Genomic DNA, 20,307 nt, shown 5'->3' with positions numbered 1-20,307 from the left:
CTTGTCCCGAAAGGGAAGGGACATTAACAGATCAACAAGTTCTGAATCTTATGCACTTTATTCTTATTTCATTTATGGTATTCATTTAGTAGTTGTTGATTACTCTTGTCTATTTTTGGTCAATGAAACCTATTTTATTACACTTGTGCCTTCCATGGCTTGATGACACAGAAAGAGGTTCTACTGGTTAGAGTTCCCACCAATCTTTCTAATGTAATGTACTCATAACCACACCTTCAGTGACACGTGATCCAAATATCATAGTCATTGGTGATGTGAGTACCCATCATGATTTCACCTCCCTAGGTTTGTCGTTCAGTGATAGAAAAATGAATAAACAGCTTTGATTTTTTTTTTTTTTCTCACTTTTTTTTTTTTGATTTATCTATTTCAACAAGTGGATGGGAATGAAATGCCCCTTTCTGCAGATTGGTTGTATTCCGCTGTTGCAGTTGTATTCATTCTCAATGCCTTTTTTGAGCTCATCTTTTTCTCATAACAACGAGACTAACAAATGGATGTGATATATTTGAAAATGACTAATGCATTTAACGTCAACAAATCTAAATAAAGGCATTTAAAAGTGGTCAAGTAAGCTATTTGCTTGGTGATTTGGTTTGTGGTTGTGTCAGAAAGATGTTCGAAGAGACTGAGCTTGTCAGACCGTCAGTACTTTATTTTCGTTCATAAGCCTAAGTCTACTGCTGCTGTTGTCTTGCATGGTGTTCCTCAGGGATCTGTTCTTGGGCCTTTTCTTTTCATCATCTCGTGCTTCCATTAGGTCACATTATCCATCATGACACACAGCTATACATTAGTTTAAAATGCACCGCTCCTTTCCCTACAGATAACATATCAGCCTGCACTGATGAAATAAATGCATGGATGACAAAGAATTTTCTTAAATGAAACACTTATAAAACTTTTGATTGGCCCACTGTTTTGCAAAAATTGATATTGCTGGTGCTTGTGTGCAACCTTCCACCTCTGTTAAATAAACTCCTACCTTTCTATAAAAGATCACACAATTTGGTGAACATGTCGGAGAGATCAGATGTCCATTTATTTTGCAATATCTATTTTGGTCTTTACATTGTAAAACAGTAACATTCTTCACAAAAAGAGCAAATTAAATGGATGCCCATAGAATAAAAAGATCTAAACTCCAGTGCAAGTGGTTCATTTACAAAGACTATTTGCAAATAGAGTTTATCCAAGGTCATGCAGACTACATAATCACATATATTGCAAAATTATTGAGTAAACATGTATGCTTTACCTTATTTTTTTTAACATTTTCTTCAAATAAACTGTAATATGAGAGTTTGCATGTATATCTACCCCTTCAGTTGTCAAGATTTCATTTTAAAGTGACAACACTAAACAGAGCAGTTCAGTCATTTCAAAAATTATTTTGACTGATTTGTAATGCTTTGTTAATAGAATCTCTAGCACATGTAATTTCGTCCAGAGTCTCCTGAAATCTAGCAGCTATTTTTCTCATTTCACAAATAAATTTCCAAGTTTCTGATTTGATTTCTTCTGCTTTTTTCTCTTTTCCTGAACTCATTTCAGAGAGCTCTGCTGAATTACAGTAAATTGTGTAAATATCAAGGAAAAAAAATATAGTTGAGATCGACGCAGATAGTTTCCCAACCACTTGAATTGCTTTGGCAGCTCTTGCGAACACTTTCCCAATTTTAGTAGTTCGAAGCACGTATAAAAGTTTACTAATTTTTTCAGCGGTCTTCACAGCTTTAACAGTTGTCAGCCATGCCTTATTTTGAAGAGAATACATGCTCTCCACTTTCTGAAGGTTTTCTATGGTTTGAGAAATTGTATTGAGATGCGCAATCATGGGTTCGATTGTGCTTTGGAAATCATTGATGATCTTCTCAATAGTCTGACGCAGGTCTTTCTGCCTCCACATGTTAGTGATGTTAGACGCTGCACCTATTATTCCTCCAGTTACTCCAACACCCATTGCAGTAACACCAGCTACACCAGTAACAGCTATAGAAGCACCAAACGTAAATGGGGCCAAAGCTATACCCAACAATGTAATTCCTCCTAATGCCCCTATTGATGCTCCTACCAAACTGCCCTTCGTAGTGTTCTTGTGCATGGATTCAAGTTCTTTGATGATGTCTTCCAGTTTCTTTATTTGATCTCTGAGGGTTGTATAATTTCTGTTGTATGCTGAATTGAGTTTCTCAATGCTTTGTTGCAGTTCATCACTGAGGTCTTCAAATTTCCTGAAATATCAAAACTATTAGGGAGAAGTAGACAACACTGGAAATTTGGGCACCAATTCTATTAACCATTATGCAATTTATAATTAGCATTTACTGAGGTAAATTAAGCCAGATTCGCTGAGATGCCACAGTCACGTTGCATTGTGGTCTATGAGCTGCTGAATATGTTATTTTGCTAATATCAGTATAATAATCTTGCTACCTCAGTTAAAATTAGAAGTGTCTGTCGATATAAACTTTCTCTGTTCATGTCTGAAAGTGAATTGCTATACATCAATGGACTGTTAAATAAAATTGCAATTATTTATCACTTAGTTTTTAAAAAGTATTAATAAAGTTAATAGGATATTTGAACTAATGTAGTTAACCGTGAAGCCTTGTAAATTATGTACTCATAATGATAATAATCAGTTGACTTAAAAGGTAAGATAAAGTCAAAGCTTTGAACAAGAACTACTTACTGCTGAGACATCTCGTCTGGTTGATTCACTTCACCTGTATTGGACATTGAACATTTTCAAAGAGTACTCTAACAGTAATGCATAACTTAACTATATACAGTTCTGTGATAAAAGTATGTGATGATGTACAGTTGTGCTCAAAGGTTTACATACATGTGCAGAATCTGCAAAAATTTGGATATTTATTTGCAAAATAAGAGGGATTGAAAAAAATTGCACGATATTTCATAGAGTATTTAGTACTGCTCTGAATAAGTTGTTTGACTTTTTTTTGTGCATATTTGACTCATTTCCAGCAGTGACTATTATTTTGAGATTCATCTTTGCACAAAAGGTTCAACTGTTCAATGGTATAAACGTATTATAAACATGTCTTATGTGAAATATCATGTTCAGGACCATATAAATACAGTCCCTCTTATTTTGTTAAAAATCGTCGACATTTTTTAAGATTCTTCAGGGGTATGTAAACTTTTGAGCACAAATGTAATCCAATATTTTCACTGTAAAACATACAAACATACATTTCCTGCAGAGTTTAGCGTCCACCTTGATCAAACTCACTGTCTGTAGCATTCTTTCTGTAGCTTTATCTTATGATGTAAAGAGCTTTGTTAATGTTTCCTGTCCACTCACAGTGACAGTTATAATAAATTACATTATACATCAAAAAAATATTGGCCCATTTTTTGTCCAAATTAGACAAAGGTTAATTAGTTGGCACGCTCAATAATTTTTTATCAGTTATTAAATGTTTTCACGATGCATCATCAATACAAAAGTCGGCCATATTGGAGGCCCTAAATAAATGCCACTAAACCGAATGGATGTTTGGCTTGTAAAAGGTTATTTCTTCCTCGTCGAGCTCGTTATTACAGATGTAGGCTAGGATTCTAATGCTGCATTTAAGTCAAGGTGTACTTCCCATAATCTTGAGATCACAACACGTGATTTTATATTCCGAGCTTTTCACATCCTTGAACACTTTCAACTCCGTACTGCATGTCTGTCATATTTTTTCACATTATTTTTGTATTAAAAAATTTGTTTACATTGGCAAAAACATTAATATTACCAAATAAATGCATATCTACATTTATGTGTTTCAAGCCGTAACGCTTAGAGACTTCTCCGGTTACTATCTTAAGCTCGGTCCCTTAAAATCAGGAACGAGACACTGCGGTGCTACCACTTTGTACCTTCCCTTCGAATCTTTCCTGGAGTCTTATTGGCTCATGGCAATCCATTTGACTGGCCAACTGACGTGAAGCATGCATCGTATGCAAATACTGATGAGCTTGCGAGGCAGTATAAAAGGCGATGCTCACACCAACTGCGTCAGAATTGTCTATGTATTATATAGATCTCCATAGCAGTAGCTCCACAGTGTCTCGAGACAGCTCAAGAGCGATCTCCCAGCCTACAAACTGTAATAATGAGCTGTAGGAGGACATGAATGCTTTTTACAAGCTGAAATCTTGAAATTTCATGAATTATGAGGTGAAGTGAACACACCTTGAGCGTAACAGCTTGTACCATGTGACCGCTGCAGTCACTCCGAACCAGAGAAAAATGGCAGTGTCTGGTTTTTAAAATCGTGTATTTGACTTTTGCCAATGTAAACTAGTTTATTATACAAAAGAAATTTGATCAAAAATTATATTTCAAAAAGCTAATGATTAAAAGGGTTGAGAAGGGAATCATGACAGGTTTTCAGTTTCATTTAATTCATCCATCATGCCAAGATTAAATAATAATAATAATAATAATAAAATATGCCTAAACAAACCATGGCCCAACAATTATGAATTAATAAATAATGACTTATGACTCACGCTGTACTGAAGGATGAAGTCAAATACTGTGATCTGAAACACTGCTGCTTACAGTCTGTGTGTGTGGTCTTTCAAACCCTGTCAGGGGGATAAAAAACATAAAGGTCATAAAATAAAAATTATTACTACTGTTAGTACTAGCACATCACACACACACACACACATATTCTTGCATTTGTGGTTTACGGGGTCTCTCCATAGGCGTTTTGTACTGTACAAACTGTATTTTCTATCATCCTACACCTAAACCTGAGAATTACTGGCAGTTTTTGAATTACATAAAACACTGTTTTGTATGTTTTTTAAGCCTTTAGTTTTGTCAATAGAAGTTGCTTAAAACAAATGATATAGTTAAGCAACATAAAAGAACTGTAAACACAAATCCTACCTGATGAATTATGCAAATGTTACATTTATTCTAGTTCATAGTTTATTGTACAGTTTATAGTATTATAGTCTATTGTATAGTTGTATATTTTAACAAGCAGTAAATTAAATTACTGTAAATTACATTTTGACAGTACTGACTGTTTTTGTCATATTTCACCAATGAAAATAGTTCTGAAGATCACAGCATAACTATATGAAACTGAATTATCCATCATTTTGAATTTATCATTTGAAATATGAATCACTCAGTAAGTGACTTTCTGCCAACTATTGGCAAAATATTTTCATTTTTAAACATATCAGTGAATTTTCCACAACATTTTTGTATTAACAATATACTATACACATATATATACATATATATTAGTTCAGTTAATCTCAAAGTATTAAATGATTTGATTGCCATTTAGTTTTTATTGTATATATATATATATATATATATATATATATATATATATATATATATATTTTTTTTTTTTTTTTTTTTTTTTTTTTTTTTGATCAAATGCAAGAATTTTACTTGAAAGATGAGACATCCATCAAGCAATAAAACATTTTTTTTTGAGTAAATAGGTTGACTTTGAGTAAATAGACAGATAAATATGCTGATTTAATAATGTTAAATATGTAAAAAAAAAAAAAAAAAAAAAAACAGTGATAAGAATATTGCATCACAATTAATTACATTTACACCACCAAAGTAACTATTTTTCCTCGGGCAAGTGAATGACTGATTTACTTTCCTGAAGGACAAGCACATGACAAGGCGTAATGTCAAGCATTTTTTAATTAAAAAATTAATATTTTGAGCTAATTAACATCATGCAAAAAAAAAATTCAGAGAGATATATAATCACCTGCGTGTATAATCAGGACTGTAATCAGTGAGACTAGACTAATTGAAGTCTGAATAATCTTACCAACCCTGAGTTGATGAAGAGCATCTGAAGAGTGATTCTCTCTGACTGAAGCACTGCTCTATTTATATGCTCCATTTTTATCCCCCTGAGCACAATATGAGTATAGAAGGAACAATGTACTTTCACATCTCTATAATGTTATACTGTTGCGAAATGATTTTTTTCTCTTTCACTATATGTACCGTTTTTCGGAAGACGTTGGTTTTTCAGCATGTCCTAAAATATCTGGGTAGTTTCTCTCACTGTATTCATTTCAGTGTGACAGATCTGACCTGGATTTGTTGTGTCAGATAATTTTTTTCTGTTCAGTATTTTCTTTAAAAATTACATAACGTATTGCAATTTTAACGCAATTCATTATAACATATTATAAACCATCAAGATTTAGCATTAATTGCATTATCATGGTCTTAAAGCAGACGTTAGTTTGCACTGCTCTTGATAGATTGCATTGGTCTCTGTGTGTGCTTCATCAGTAAATCACCTAGAGATATTTCCATTCCCATTGGTGCGTTTATGAGAAACATGACAGAATCGATGGATGGATGGACACAACGTCAGTTGTTGATGGTAATTTTTAGTTGAAATTGATAGACAGGATTGCAATATAACAATTAATAATTGTTTAAACACACCTGAAGCTTATTCTTTGCTCTTCATTTTTTATGAAAGCACAATCAATCTCTGACAGCAGATGGCGCTAAACTGCAGAAAATTGCAGCCGTTATCCTGGAAATGCCATAAATAAAGCAGCTGCTACTTTCTGAATGTCTTTTCAAACATTTTTTACATTTTAATCTGGACTACAACATGCCTGAGATATTGTTTGAAAGTGTTTTGATTCTTTGTTTGTTCACTCTTTACATTAGGGCTTCATTAGTTAACAAACTGCCCATGAAAAACTCTTCTGAACAGTCATTAATCTTAGGTTTCCAATATTTAATAACACATTGTTAAAATCGAAAGTTGCAACTTTGTTTTTTAATGAGCTAACATGAAAGAAGACATGTATTTTTTTAACAAAGATTAATAACTTCTGTAGTAAATGTAGCTATTGCTTATTGTGAATGTTAATGCATTAACTAAGGTTAACTAAAGTGTTAACTAATGAAAGCCTAGCCCCTTTGAACCGTGTGGAGCAGTTTCATGAAGGATAGATGCACTTTTTTGAGCTTCACTGCAATTATAAACCTTGGAAGAGCCAGAAAAATTTTATAATGACTGTTCATCTGAAAGAAGAAAGTCATATACACTTAGGATGGCTTGAGAGTGAGTAAATCATGGGGCAATTTTCATTTTTGGGTGAACTATCCTTTTAATGTCAAGCCCTGTGCCAAGTATGGATGTGCAATTCGTTGTGGTTGGCAAGAGTTGCTGAGAAAAAAGCATGTACTGGAACAAGTAAAGGGGAAGATGGATATGATTCATCTCTTTGGGATGGCACTTACTATTCTGCAAATCCCCTGCTCTCAGAAGACAACCTAAGATTGACCTTTTTACTTTATATTGAGGACTTTGAAGTTTCAAATCCTCTTGGACTTCTCGTAAAACAGTGTCCTTGGCTTTAGCTAACGTTTCAGCTTTGTTTCCCACCCTCACAGTTTTAATGACCGAAGATGTTTTGGCTTTGCCAGAGATGCAGACTAGAGAAGTGAGGCGGCAACTGCCCTTACAAATAAAATATTTACTTCGTTCATTTTGTAACTATGCTTAGATAAACTGGTAACACTTTAGAATACTGTTTCTTACTTACTATATAACTAATAAGGAATTATTGAAGAACTAACAGGTGATTATTCATTAACACAACTCACTACTGTTAACTACTAAAGAAGATGTGTTAATTAATCAGTATGTAATATAATTTTATGATTGTGTTAAGTAACAGTTAGCTAATCAATAACTAATGTATCCTGTCATACCTCCTGAAGAACTACTATTAATTATCTACTAGTTAAGGTTCAAGAAAAATAACTATGAAGTAACTACTACTGAACAGTTATACGCAAAAAAACACACTATAATAATCAGGCTGTGTCCCACAAATCAAGTACTTGAGTAAAAGTACAGATAACCCCAATAAAATATTACGCCAGTAAAATTATAAGTAGGTCTATTCATTTTCAAAATTACTTGAGTAAAAGGACAAGTACAAAGTACTACTACAGTAGCAACTTTGTTACAGCCCACTTATTAGCCTATAATGGAAATAAAATATGGATTTTGTTTGCTTCTAAATGTTTAACTTTTGATTATGAAAGGTTTGTTAAATAAGTTCGAATGTGGGCAGTATACATGTTAAAATGGAATAAAATATGCTGTATTAAGAAATGTTCTCATCTGAAATAAACAGATGAGAGAATTTTACAGTTTTAAGTTTTAATTTTTAAGTTTATGATTACTTTTATAGGTTGTTCTTAGTCAAAATGATGTAGTTTATTATTATTTACTAATAGGTTCACTTTACAATTCTGTAAGTCCTGCAAAATTATCTGATAATTCTTTATTAATTACTAATGGGTTCCCTATGTTTTCACTTTAGAATACTGTTTCAGATTCTAAGTAATTCTTCAGGAATTATCCGATAATTCTTTATTAATTACTAATGGGTTCCCTATGTTTTCACTTTAGAATACTGTTTCAGATTCTAAGTAATTCTTCAGGAATTATCCGATAATTCTTTATTAATTACTAATGGGTTCCCTATGTTTTCACTTTAGAATACTGTTTCAGATTCTAAGTAATTCTTCAGGAATTATCTGATAATTCTTTATTAATTACTAATGGGTTCCTTATGTTTTCACTTTAGAATACTGTTTCAGATTCTAAGTAATTCTTCAGGAATTATCCGATAATTCTTTATTAATTACTAATGGGTTCCCTATGTTTTCACTTTAGAATACTGTTTCAGATTCTAAGTAATTCTTCAGGAATTATCCGATAATTCTTTATTAATTACTAATGGGTTCCCTATGTTTTCACTTTAGAATACTGTTTCAGATTCTAAGTAATTCTTCAGGAATTATCCGATAATTCTTTATTAATTACTAATGTGTTCCCTATGTTTTCACTTTAGAATACTGTTTCAGATTCTAAGTAATTCTTCAGGAATTATCCGATAATTCTTTATTAATTACTAATGGGTTCCCTATGTTTTCACTTTAGAATACTGTTTCATATTCTAAGTAATTCTTCAGGAATTATCCGATAATTCTTTATTAATTACTAATGGGTTCCCTATGTTTTCACTTTAGAATACTGTTTCAGATTCTACGTAATTCTTCAGGAATTATCCGATAATTCTTTATTAATTACTAATTGGTTCCCTATGTTTTCACTTTAGAATACTGTTTCAGATTCTAAGTAATTCTTCAGGAATTATCCGATAATTCTTTATTAATTACTAATGGGTTCCCTATGTTTTCACTTTAGAATACTGTTTCAGATTCTAAGTAATTCTTCAGGAATTATCCGATAATTCTTTATTAATTACTAATTGGTTTTCTATGTTTTCGCTTTAGAATACTGTTTCATATTCTAAGTAATTCTTCAGGAATTATCCGATAATTCTTTATTAATTACTAATGGGTTCCCTATGTTTTCACTTTAGAATACTGTTTCAGATTCTAAGTAATTCTTCAGGAATTATCCGATAATTCTTTATTAATTACTAATGGGTTCCCTATGTTTTCACTTTAGAATACTGTTTCAGATTCTAAGTAATTCTTCAGGAATTATCCGATAATTCTTTATTAATTACTAATGGGTTCCCTATGTTTTCACTTTAGAATACTGTTTCAGATTCTAAGTAATTCTTCAGGAATTATCTGATAATTCTTTATTAATTACTAATGGGTTCCCTATGTTTTCACTTTAGAATACTGTTTCAGATTCTAAGTAATTCTTCAGGAATTATCCGATAATTCTTTATTAATTACTAATGGGTTCCCTATGTTTTCACTTTAGAATACTGTTTCAGATTCTAAGTAATTCTTCAGGAATTATCCGATAATTCTTTATTAATTACTAATGGGTTCCCTATGTTTTCACTTTAGAATACTGTTTCAGAATCTATGTAATTCTTCAGGAATTATCCGATAATTCTTTATTAATTACTAATGGGTTCCCTATGTTTTCACTTTAGAATACTGTTTCAGATTCTAAGTAATTCTTCAGGAATTATCCGATAATTCTTTATTAATTACTAATGGGTTCCCTATGTTTTCACTTTAGAATACTGTTTCAGATTCTAAGTAATTCTTCAGGAATTATCCGATAATTCTTTATTAATTACTAATGGGTTCCCTATGTTTTCACTTTAGAATACTGTTTCAGATTCTAAGTAATTCTTCAGGAATTATCTAATAATTCAGCCTGATCTCACAATCAAAACGTACATATTTAGACGTAAATTAAAATTAAAAAATTTAATTTTATATAAAATATAAAAACTAACTTATATTTAACTTAAGTTATCGCAAGGCACTGGAGTCGTGGTGGGGTTCCTGTTGGAAGCTGATTTCTTACAAAACACACTCACAAAACAATTTACTACATAGGCAAAACCTCTATAAAATGTATTGCATTTATTAATATTGCATTTTCATACTACTACTAATATTGCTAATAACTTTTATATGAAAGGGTCACAATTCAATGTAATTGTGTAAAACTGTTCATTAGTAGTTACTTCATAGTTATTTTTCTTGAACCCTAACTAGTAGATAATTAATAGTAGTTCTTCAGGAGGTATGACAGGATACATTAGTTATTGATTAGCTAACTGTTACTTAAGATAATCATAAAATTATATAACATACTGATTAATTAACACATCTTCTTTAGTTAACAGTAGTGAGTTGTGTTAATGAATAATCACCTGTTAGTTCTTCAATAATTCCTTATTAGTTATGTAGTAAGTAAGAAACGGTATTCTAAAGTGTTACCGATAAACTTCAAGTATATTCTTCGTACTTTATGAAGTATCAATATACTAGTATACTTGTAAGTGTACTATTTCAAAACTACTTTGAACTAAATTGGCTTACTTTTCAGTGTATAAATTTACAGTAGTAAACTTTCAATACACAACTAGTTTTCAACTTTGTTTTTCATTTGTACTCAAACCATGATAGAAGTGAACTTAAAGGTATGCTGATAGTTTGCTTGTTAAATACTTGTAGCACTTATTTTTTGATTCATGAAAGTGAAGTATTCTCTCAGTAAACTACTTGTTTAATTGTTTTATACTGCATATATACTTCTAAGTATAGTTTTCTGTCAGTGAATTTGTACTGCTATTTAGGTGTTAATTTTTATACTTTAAACACAGTACTGTACTTTAACTCTTTCCCCGCCAGCGTTTATTAATGTTTCCAGCCAGCGCCAGCATTTTGGGTCATTTTCACAAGAATGTCATGCCCCCACAGAATATTTTTCTCTGAATATCTGAAAATGAAACATTAAATAAAGGTACAGAGCCTCTACTTTTAAGCAATGCAAAAATTGTCTATCTTTATTTATTCTTTTTATCACAATTGAACATGGGTAGGTTTCATAAAAATCAACATTTTGAACAAAGTTTTTGTCAAAGACCGGATTGATGATCAGATCAGAATTCGATGAACGTGTATAAACACGATTTGTTTTTTCCTGTATGTTTCATCCATGAAAACTGTTAAGTATCATGGGCCCCAAACATGACTATGAATGTGTATATATATATATATATATATATATATATATTAATTGATAGCATGGCTATTCATAACATAGACTGCCAGAAATCTATGTCAATGGCAGATGTAAATTCATATGTGCACTACTTGTGGACTAAACAAGATTTCACATAGTCAGTATTAGTAACATATCTGTTTTCTTTAGAAATCAATAAATTAACATGCTGCTTAGTCCATAGTCTTAGAATACTCACAAAGCAGAACAGATTCTGATCCATCAATGAAGCAATTCACTTACAAAATGGTTTCGTAAAACCTTATATTATTTTAATTGATTTCCAACATATAATATAGAGGTACTGAACAAATATCAACTACAACTAAGAAATAGAACATACAGTATGATATAAATAATAATACAGGTAATAAATAAAAAAATAAAGTAAAATAATAATTAATGAATATATAGGTTGGCAAAGAGTTAGAGAAGACAGGTGTGTAATTAGAGGGAAGCACAACATTTTTTGATCATGTTTGGAGGTGAATATGTGGAGGCATCCGATGATATTTCATGTGCATTGTGCAGCAGAACTGTGAGGTAAAATGAGCTGTACGAGCTGTGATGAATAAATCTGATAAGCAGTATTTGGAGGAGGATGTTTTGCTTGGATCTCATGCGTCAGAAACTACCCCACAACACCTCAAGTGACAAAATGACTAGTATTATCTAGTATATCACTATAGGGTATTTTAACAAGTTGCTTATTAGCTTGCACATTACTAGAATATAGGCTGGTTATTCGTTTTTAATAAGCACAAATTCTTTACAAATGATTACTTGGGACCCGAGTCTGTTTAGTATAATGTTTCATACCCAAGTGGATCGGAGAGCACCCAGCCGTGGGAACAGAGTCAGTCAGCGCTGTGCTTGTGGTTTGTTACTTGTAAATTTAGGAAGTGAGAAATAAGGTGAAAATGACACGAGCGACCCAGCCTTCAGATTTAATGCAAGTACACATTGACATACATAAAAAAAAGAAGGGGAAACAAAGCTGAGGGGATTCTTTTGAAAACGAAGTACCTTTCTGTGAAATTCACACGTCACAGGTTACCACATTTCCATGATGCCCCTCCAATTATCTGTGTCGACAATTGTGTGAAAACTTGAACCCAGTCTGTGAATAATTTATGATACTCCAGCATTATAATCCCATCATTTCACTGAAGACTGCTTCTCTCACCTCCACCAGTTTAATGTGGGATTCATAAACCAGAAATCAGTCAGTGTCCAGTGTCCGAATCTGTAGTTTTGTGTGTTGTGTTGTGTATACACTAGGTTTCCGGCTAACTCATGTTCTGCTGATCAGCTATTGTCTAGAAATGTTCTTATGGTTGTTCTTATTATTTAAAGTCATGATAAAGGATGGAGAAATGTGCTGGTTTACAAACTGCAGTGCTTTATCAGTTCTCCACATTTCTGTCCAATCAGAGCAGAGTAGCTTCACGCAAAAGGAGAGGTTTGGAAAGATGAATCTACAGATGAATCGTTTGAGAATCATGTACAAAAGAGTCATTGAACGTGTTTTTGTGTTCTTGTATGCGTGCAAATCTATTGTTGAGGACTCTCAAAACTAAATTATGAACTTCTCAAATAGCATAAAAGGGGCACTTTAATGCTTTACCACAACAGAAGTCTAAATGAGATCTGAAGTCACAATCAATGATAACATACAGCAATGCTGATTATTGTGATAGAGTGAATAATAAAGCACACAAATTCAGTGTCATTCAGTTATTTTTTTAATCAGTCAGAACAGCACGTTTAGCTGCGGCCCATCCTTTCTGCCAACCGTAACAGTGAATGATTCCTCCTGCAACGACTGTAGCCAGAAAAAACTGAAGGACAGCCAGACAAACACCACCGAACACCATCACACGCTCCGTCAGCATCACTTCGACTGTAGAGACTACAGACAGACAGAGAAACCAGCACTGCTTCTCACCCAAACATCAAAATCAATCAAATCATCAAACAATCTAAAAACACATATCTGGAACATTGGGATCAAGAAACTAAAACACAAAAAAAGTTAATTACAATTCTATTGAACTCTAAAATCAGATTAAAATCTATTATTAGAACTTTACAGCCATTAGTGAAAAAAAAAAAATAAAGATAATATTAGGAGAGGAACACACAGCAGCACTGGCTGCGAGAGACGTGTGGACGTGCCACAGCCTGAGAGACAGCAGGTGAACGTGTGTGTGTGTGTGTGTGTGTGTGTGTGTGTGTGTGTGTGTGTCTTCTCAGTGTGTCTCATCACAGTGATCCTTAGTATGTTTGTGTTTCTATGTAATTAAAGACTGTGGTATCAAATGTTCACACATTATAAATTGTTACTGTTTAATATTCTAAGATGTTATAATATTCAGTTCCATTATTTTTTCTATATATGTACACCAAACGTTGGCAATATTGTATCATTGGTATTCATGCCAATAAAGCAATATTGAATTGAACTGATCGGACACCAATCAAACTACAGAATAAAGAAACACAGATCATTCAGACACTGATCCAGATCAGTCGTGCTGGGTCTGAACTGTGATAAAATCACACTCAAATTACATCTGTGATGCACATTCTGTAATAATGTGACACGTAATTATGTTGCTTAAGAAATATGAACAGTTACACTTATTTAAAAAAAAAAGTTTTTAATTTGCTTCGATGGATTCATGAAGAACATCCATGTAATACTTCCATTGGACAAAAGGATCTTTAGATTATTAAAATTTGCATAACCTATAACAAATACACTAATGCACTTCACTCCTGAAATAAAAATAATTATTTAGAAATTAAATCAAATAAAATACGAGTAAGAATGATCTCTGCTCTCACCTGTGATCTCATCATCCTCTGGAGGATCTGTGACGGACTGAACTTTGTCTTCTCTGTCTGTCAACTTGTCTGAAAATATATGAAATATATGATCACTTCATCAAACACAAAAAGATTCAATATTACTATAACAGCAAACTCCTCAATAACACACATGATTTGAAGAATCATTCATATCTGGAGCACAAACACTGCATAAAAAGAAGCACTTTCACAGAATCTTCCAATCACACAAAAGATTCTTTATAAAGGAAAACGGTTCTATAGATGATTCAAATGTTCTACACAGTATAGAAAACAATGCTTCTTTATGAACTGATCACTAGAAGGTTTTTGGGGAAACAAAAATGGTTCTTCTGTGACGTTGCAGTTAAAAAAAAAAAACTTTTATGGAAAGTTAATTTGTAACGTAGATTATTGAAATAAATTGAGAAACAGTCAAATAATTTTCAGCATTAAAAACATTATGAAGATTTGAGAGAAACTGAAGAGCTGTACTAACCCTCCATCACTAGTCTGATGGGTTTGTTGAAGTACATGAACTGCATGTCTGATTCCTTTGGTGTTCCACAGAAATAAAGACCTGAATCTGACTCATTTAGTCTAGTAATAACTAGCGAGGCTCTGTTGGTCCCTATTTCTGCAAATATGCGATGTCTTTGATAGCTTAGAACGTTATTATATAAGGTAGACAGCACCAGTGTTAGTCGTCCAGATTCAGGATTCTGGTGATACCAGGCTATTTCATGATTGTATGTCATGTTGCAGTTCAGAGTGATGCTTTCATTCAGCTGAAATCTTAACAGAGTCACATCATGTTCTGAAGCATCTGGAAAACATCATAAAATGATTCTTTGGAATTATTTAGATTAAACTTTAATTATATTTTAGTATAAAAAAGATCAATGATGTGAAATCGTAAAGAAGAATATATTTACCGCTAGAGCTGATCTGAACAATCAAGTATGAAAAAACACAAAAGAGCATGATGTTCTCCATTGTCTTTCGTCTGTAAAAGCATCGATCAAACTGCAGATTTCCTTTCAGTACAGAGACATTAAACCACAACGTGTTTCCACTTCCTTTCTTAACGCTGTGAAAATCATCAAACTATCTCAAACTGTTCGAACCAATGGCCTTAATTTTTATAGCCAATAAATATGAGTACTGTAAACTCCTACACATTGAGTCACTTGTATTTTTTAATTGTTGTTTAGTCAATTATAGGTTTATTTCACTCAGTCTGTTTGAATTCAGGTAATACATCGAAGTCTAAACAGCTATATAGTTAATTAAATGGTTTAAGTCAGGGCTATTCAATTAGTTTCATTTGAGGGCCGGATTATCATAGTGAAAACTATAAAATAATGAATTAAAATTAAATGCACATTCAGCAGTAAAATATTACCAACATCAACGAATATGAAAGGTTAACATTTGTGTTGTCAATCAAAAAAAAAAAAAAAACGAATTATTTACGCATTTTATGTAATTAATCGTGACTAATTGATCACAAATAATATTGTCATCAATTCACACTGAACCTCCAAATGAATGTAGAAACAACATAAAGATGGTATATTTTAAATATTTAATGATTTCTCTTTACAAAGTCTCACAATTAAAAAAATTATAATAATTATAATACTGTTGATGATGTCTCTATTAAACGCATCTTCCTCTCAAATTTAGCAATTAATTATTGCCATTCAAGATTAAAGTATAATTATTTAGTGTTCTTTTTTAACATTCTACATGCATAAACTATATAGATAAATCTTTATTCAAGCAACAAAAGTTAGTGACTAGAACAGTCGAGTAATTTCTCTTTTTCATTTCCGTGATTTCCATAAATGACAGACTTAAGCAAGATTCACTTTAAAAGCCATGCTGTCTCTTTAAAATCTGACGTGCATGAGGTATTTCTGAAACATGTCAGGTTTTCTCTCAGCTCTTCACGATTATTTTGGACTTTATAACTCATTTAAGGCCGTGTTTAAAAAAAATCACTCACCAAAACTTTATTTTGACATAATTGTGTGTGTTTTTGTCGCTTGCCAGCATAGGTTCAGCCGAACGCACAGACTTTTCAAACTATACTGCATTTAATAATCACCTTAATCCAGTCTGAGCTATTTCTGCGTTATGATAATAATCTTTATACTAGTTTTAAGCTAGAGTTGTGGATATCTTATAATATCCTCATACAAGCTCTTGTCAACGATGTTGCGTTCTCCGGTAGATTGTAGTTGTTGACAGGTCTTCACAAGAAAACCCGACCAACACTACTCAAAACAAGTACAAAACTAGCCCAATCCCATTTTAACTGGTCCCCGGTTAAAAACCACATCTTTTGGCGGGGTTCCCCTGCTTAAATTCATATCCCAGGGGATAAATATCATGTTATTGGAGTAGCTTCCAAACAACCACTGGCAACATTGCAGTAGCCCAATTGCATGGGAAACGGCGGACTTGGCACTGTTGCGATTCTTCCTTTTCTTTTCTGGCTGGCCCGGGCCAGTGTTGCCACCTTGTGGACGAACTAACTTAATTAGTGCAAACCCAATTCAAGGCATATATGCGATCTGCATGTACTCTTCTGATGGGCTGTCAGTTAATCAAACTCAAAATAATAAAGTTACATAAGACTAAGCAAAAACTAACATTAGTACAGAGCAATGACAGAACAGGAGCGTATTCTTATTTATTGAAATAGGACATTTTTAAAAGGTTTAAGCATTAATCAGTGGGCTATTGAAACGGCAAAGTAGGAGAGGAAGCAAATGCAAGTGCAATGTTAAGTTCCCAGTTAGTCTAGGGCTATAGAACACCATAACAGAATAAGAAAAGGTGATGTGTGGAGGCAGCAAGGTTCGATTGCCAAGCCCAGAGCTTTAACAAAAGCCAACCATTGACTCATATCAAAAACAAGTTATTTTATTTAACGAATATGGGAGGATGTCAAGACTTCGAGAGGGTGCAAGGCCAACATAAACTAAAACCCTCTATTAGGGAGAACCTAACCAAACTAACAAAAGAAAGAAACAAAAATACAATAAAAATAACCTAACTCCCTAACTAGCATAAACAGGAGAAACATAACATGATAAACAAAATGGCACCCACCTCTCTACTACCTTTCCCAATAAATTAGCAATACAAGCTTAATAGATAACAAACAATAACATGAATACAGACAAACAAATAATAACGCTCAGAACAAACCAGATTCCTTGTCACAGGCTTCAGTTAGCACAAGGGTGTTAACACAATAACACTGTAAAGGAATTAACCAAAATCTCAAGAACACCAACTAAAGCTTTCTGGGTTGAGAACAAATCCTCACGATGCAGCCTCGAGACACACAGCTTGTGCTGTGCCATGGTGCAGCTTAAAACCTCACGGCTTCCTCCCCTCCCGCAATCCTGTCAGGTCATCAATTAGTGGAATCAGGTGGCAGCCCTTACCTCCTGCTTAGGGAAAGTAAAGGAGTAGAGAGAAACGGGGAGAAAACAAAACATACGTCCTTGGACATAACAGCAATGAAGATTTAATGAACCAGGTTCACAACAGAGCGTCAGAGAATAAACAGAGAGCCACTCGATGAATAAGGGCAGATCTCTCAAGGCCACAGATCAGGTCCATAACCAGACAGAAGGAGAGCATGACGCAGGGACTGAGACGGAAGATCCTGAGGAGCATCTTGTCATCTGAGGAAGCGCATTGGGAAAGAACTGCACCTACCCCCACCTCTGATGCGTCGACCTCCACCATGAACTGACTTGTGGGATCAGGGGCGACTAAGATGGGAGCCCAAACGAAGTGGCTATTTAGGTTGGTAAATGAAACCTTGGTTGTATCGGACCACCTGAACGTAGTTCTGGAGGAGGTCAAGGCATTCAGAGGTGTGGCTAGTTGGCTGAAGTTACAAATGAAACGTAGATAGAAGTTGGTGAATCCCAGAAACCACTGTAGGGGCTTACGGGAATCTGGACTTCACCAATCTATCACATCCTTAACCTTGTCAGGATCCATGCGCGCTCCCTCACAAGAGACGATGTAACCTAGAAAAGAAACAGACATGAAAAATGCATTTCTCCACCTTGACAAAAAAGCCCATTCTCTAGCAACCTCTGAACACTCGTTTGACTCATCTCGTTCCTAGAGAGACCAAGAAAAAAAATCAATATATCATCCAGGTAAACATATGTATTGATATACCATGTCTCTCAACACGTCATTCTCAAATGCCTGAAAAACCGCTGGGGAGTTGGAAAGCCCGAATGGCATAACGTACTCGGTTACTAAACGTAACCTCGGTTCTCTCTAGAAGAGCGAACGAGTACTGCGTCTTAGCTAAGACGCTACGGGAAAAGTCTCTTTTCACGAAATACTGAAGCAAAAAATTATCCTTAATTTTGTATTTTTGTAAAGCGCATTTGCAGCAGTACACAGCCATAGGCGAGACGGCTCGCTCGCTCACTGGCTTGTTCTGCGGCAACTGCACAGCCTATCGAGCGCAGGCTGATGCAACATCAGACCAATAAGGGCGCTTCGCGCCCTTCTTGCCACTTCCCGCCGAAACGGGTGTGGCCCAACCTATAAAAGGAGCTCGAAAAGGCTGACTCACCTGATTTATTTCATCGCCGAAGCGAACCAGAGTGAATCGTACGCACGGCAGAGAACGCAGTACTCGTTCGCTCTTCTAGAGAGAACCGAGGTTACGTTTAGTAACCGAGTACGTTCTCTTACGAGAGCTCTCTCGTACTGCGTCTTAGCTAAGACGCTACGGGAACCCGATGTAAAACGCCGTGCGCGCAGGGATCACACACCGATAAACCTGAAGCAACGCCCAGGATATACAGTGCACAGTCACCTGAGGGACTCACAGAGAGTCCGGGACAGAAAAAGGGGGAAAAAACCCTCCGTCCCATATCTAGCAGCATCCGTAGATGCGGCAATATGACATCACACAGCCGAGGCAAGGCCTGACCAATGTGGCAATGCGGGTCTTACGCAATACTGCCCATATAACAGTCGGCAGCGTCTAGCGCTCATGAATTCAGAATTCCCCTCAGGGCCCTGATTCTTCTATACCGACAGCAGCCTTGCTTGCAAGGCGGGAACCTCCAGGTTATAGAACCTGATAAATGTAGACGGCGAGGCCCAACCCGCCGCCATACATATATCCTGCAAGGAGATCCCAGTAGACCACGCCCACGATGAGGCGACGCCTCTTGTGGAGTGTGCTCTGACGCCCAACGGGCACTGAAGGCCCCTGGAAGCGTAAGCTAACGCTATGGCGTCAACTATCCATCTGGATAGAGTCTGTCTCGAAACAGCCATTCCTTTGGAACGTCCACCGAATGAGACAAATAGCTGCTCCGTCTGCCTAAAGGCAGCAGAGCGAGACACATAAGCTCTTAAAACCCTGACAGGGCAAAGAAGACTCGAGTCTCCATCCTCCCCTGACACCGGCAGGGCGGACAGGGCAATAACCTGAGCCCGAAACGGTGTGTTGAGGGATTTCGGCACATAACCGTGCCTAGGTTTGAGTATGACCCTTGAGTCATTGGGCCCAAACTCCAAGCACGACTGGCTCACCGAGAGCGCGTGCAAATCACCCACACGCTTCACAGAAGCGAGAGCCAACAAGAATACTGTCTTGAACGACAGATGCTGAAGGCTAACCGATTGGATAGGCTCAAAAGGGGGACCCTTCAAGGCCTCCAAAACCGCCGCGAGGTCCCACATAGGGACTGACGGAGGCCTGGGAGGATTCAGCCTCCTAGCTCCTCTGAGGAACCGGATGACTAAATCGTTCCTTCCTATTGACTGACCGGACGCCGTTTCAGAAAACGCC

General features: G+C 35.0%; 1 protein-coding gene and 1 long non-coding RNA gene across 5 annotated transcripts in view; both read right to left on the bottom strand.

Moving 5' to 3' along the window:
• LOC132144953 (uncharacterized) overlaps positions 1–15,719 on the bottom strand; it is a 51,323-nt gene extending 35,604 nt beyond the window's left edge. For 2 of the 4 annotated variants that reach the window (XM_059555572.1, XM_059555570.1), the window contains exon 1: positions 15,383–15,717. Coding sequence is in view for 3 of the 4 variants with exons in the window: in XM_059555570.1 (XP_059411553.1) it covers positions 15,383–15,443 (61 nt within the window). In the remaining variant the exon portion in view is untranslated. Of the gene's footprint in view, positions 1–13,326; positions 13,507–14,444; positions 14,514–14,946; positions 15,274–15,382 lie in introns of those variants that run through there. The other 2 variants (XM_059555567.1, XM_059555571.1) reach the window with 2 other exon arrangements.
• LOC132144959 (uncharacterized) lies at positions 2,719–5,883 on the bottom strand. Its single transcript, XR_009434423.1, has 3 exons — positions 5,799–5,883; positions 4,552–4,629; positions 2,719–2,750 (listed from the first exon to the last, which is right to left on the bottom strand). It is a non-coding gene; the product is annotated as an uncharacterized LOC132144959 (long non-coding RNA).
• Positions 15,720–20,307: the final 4,588 nt, after the last annotated feature.

The sequence above is a fragment of the Carassius carassius genome, chromosome 8 (genome assembly GCF_963082965.1).
Source record: "Carassius carassius chromosome 8, fCarCar2.1, whole genome shotgun sequence".
Classification (NCBI taxonomy): domain Eukaryota; kingdom Metazoa; phylum Chordata; class Actinopteri; order Cypriniformes; family Cyprinidae; genus Carassius; species Carassius carassius.
Note: the sequence above shows the minus strand (reverse complement) of the source record. Positions and strands in the feature narration are given on the sequence as shown.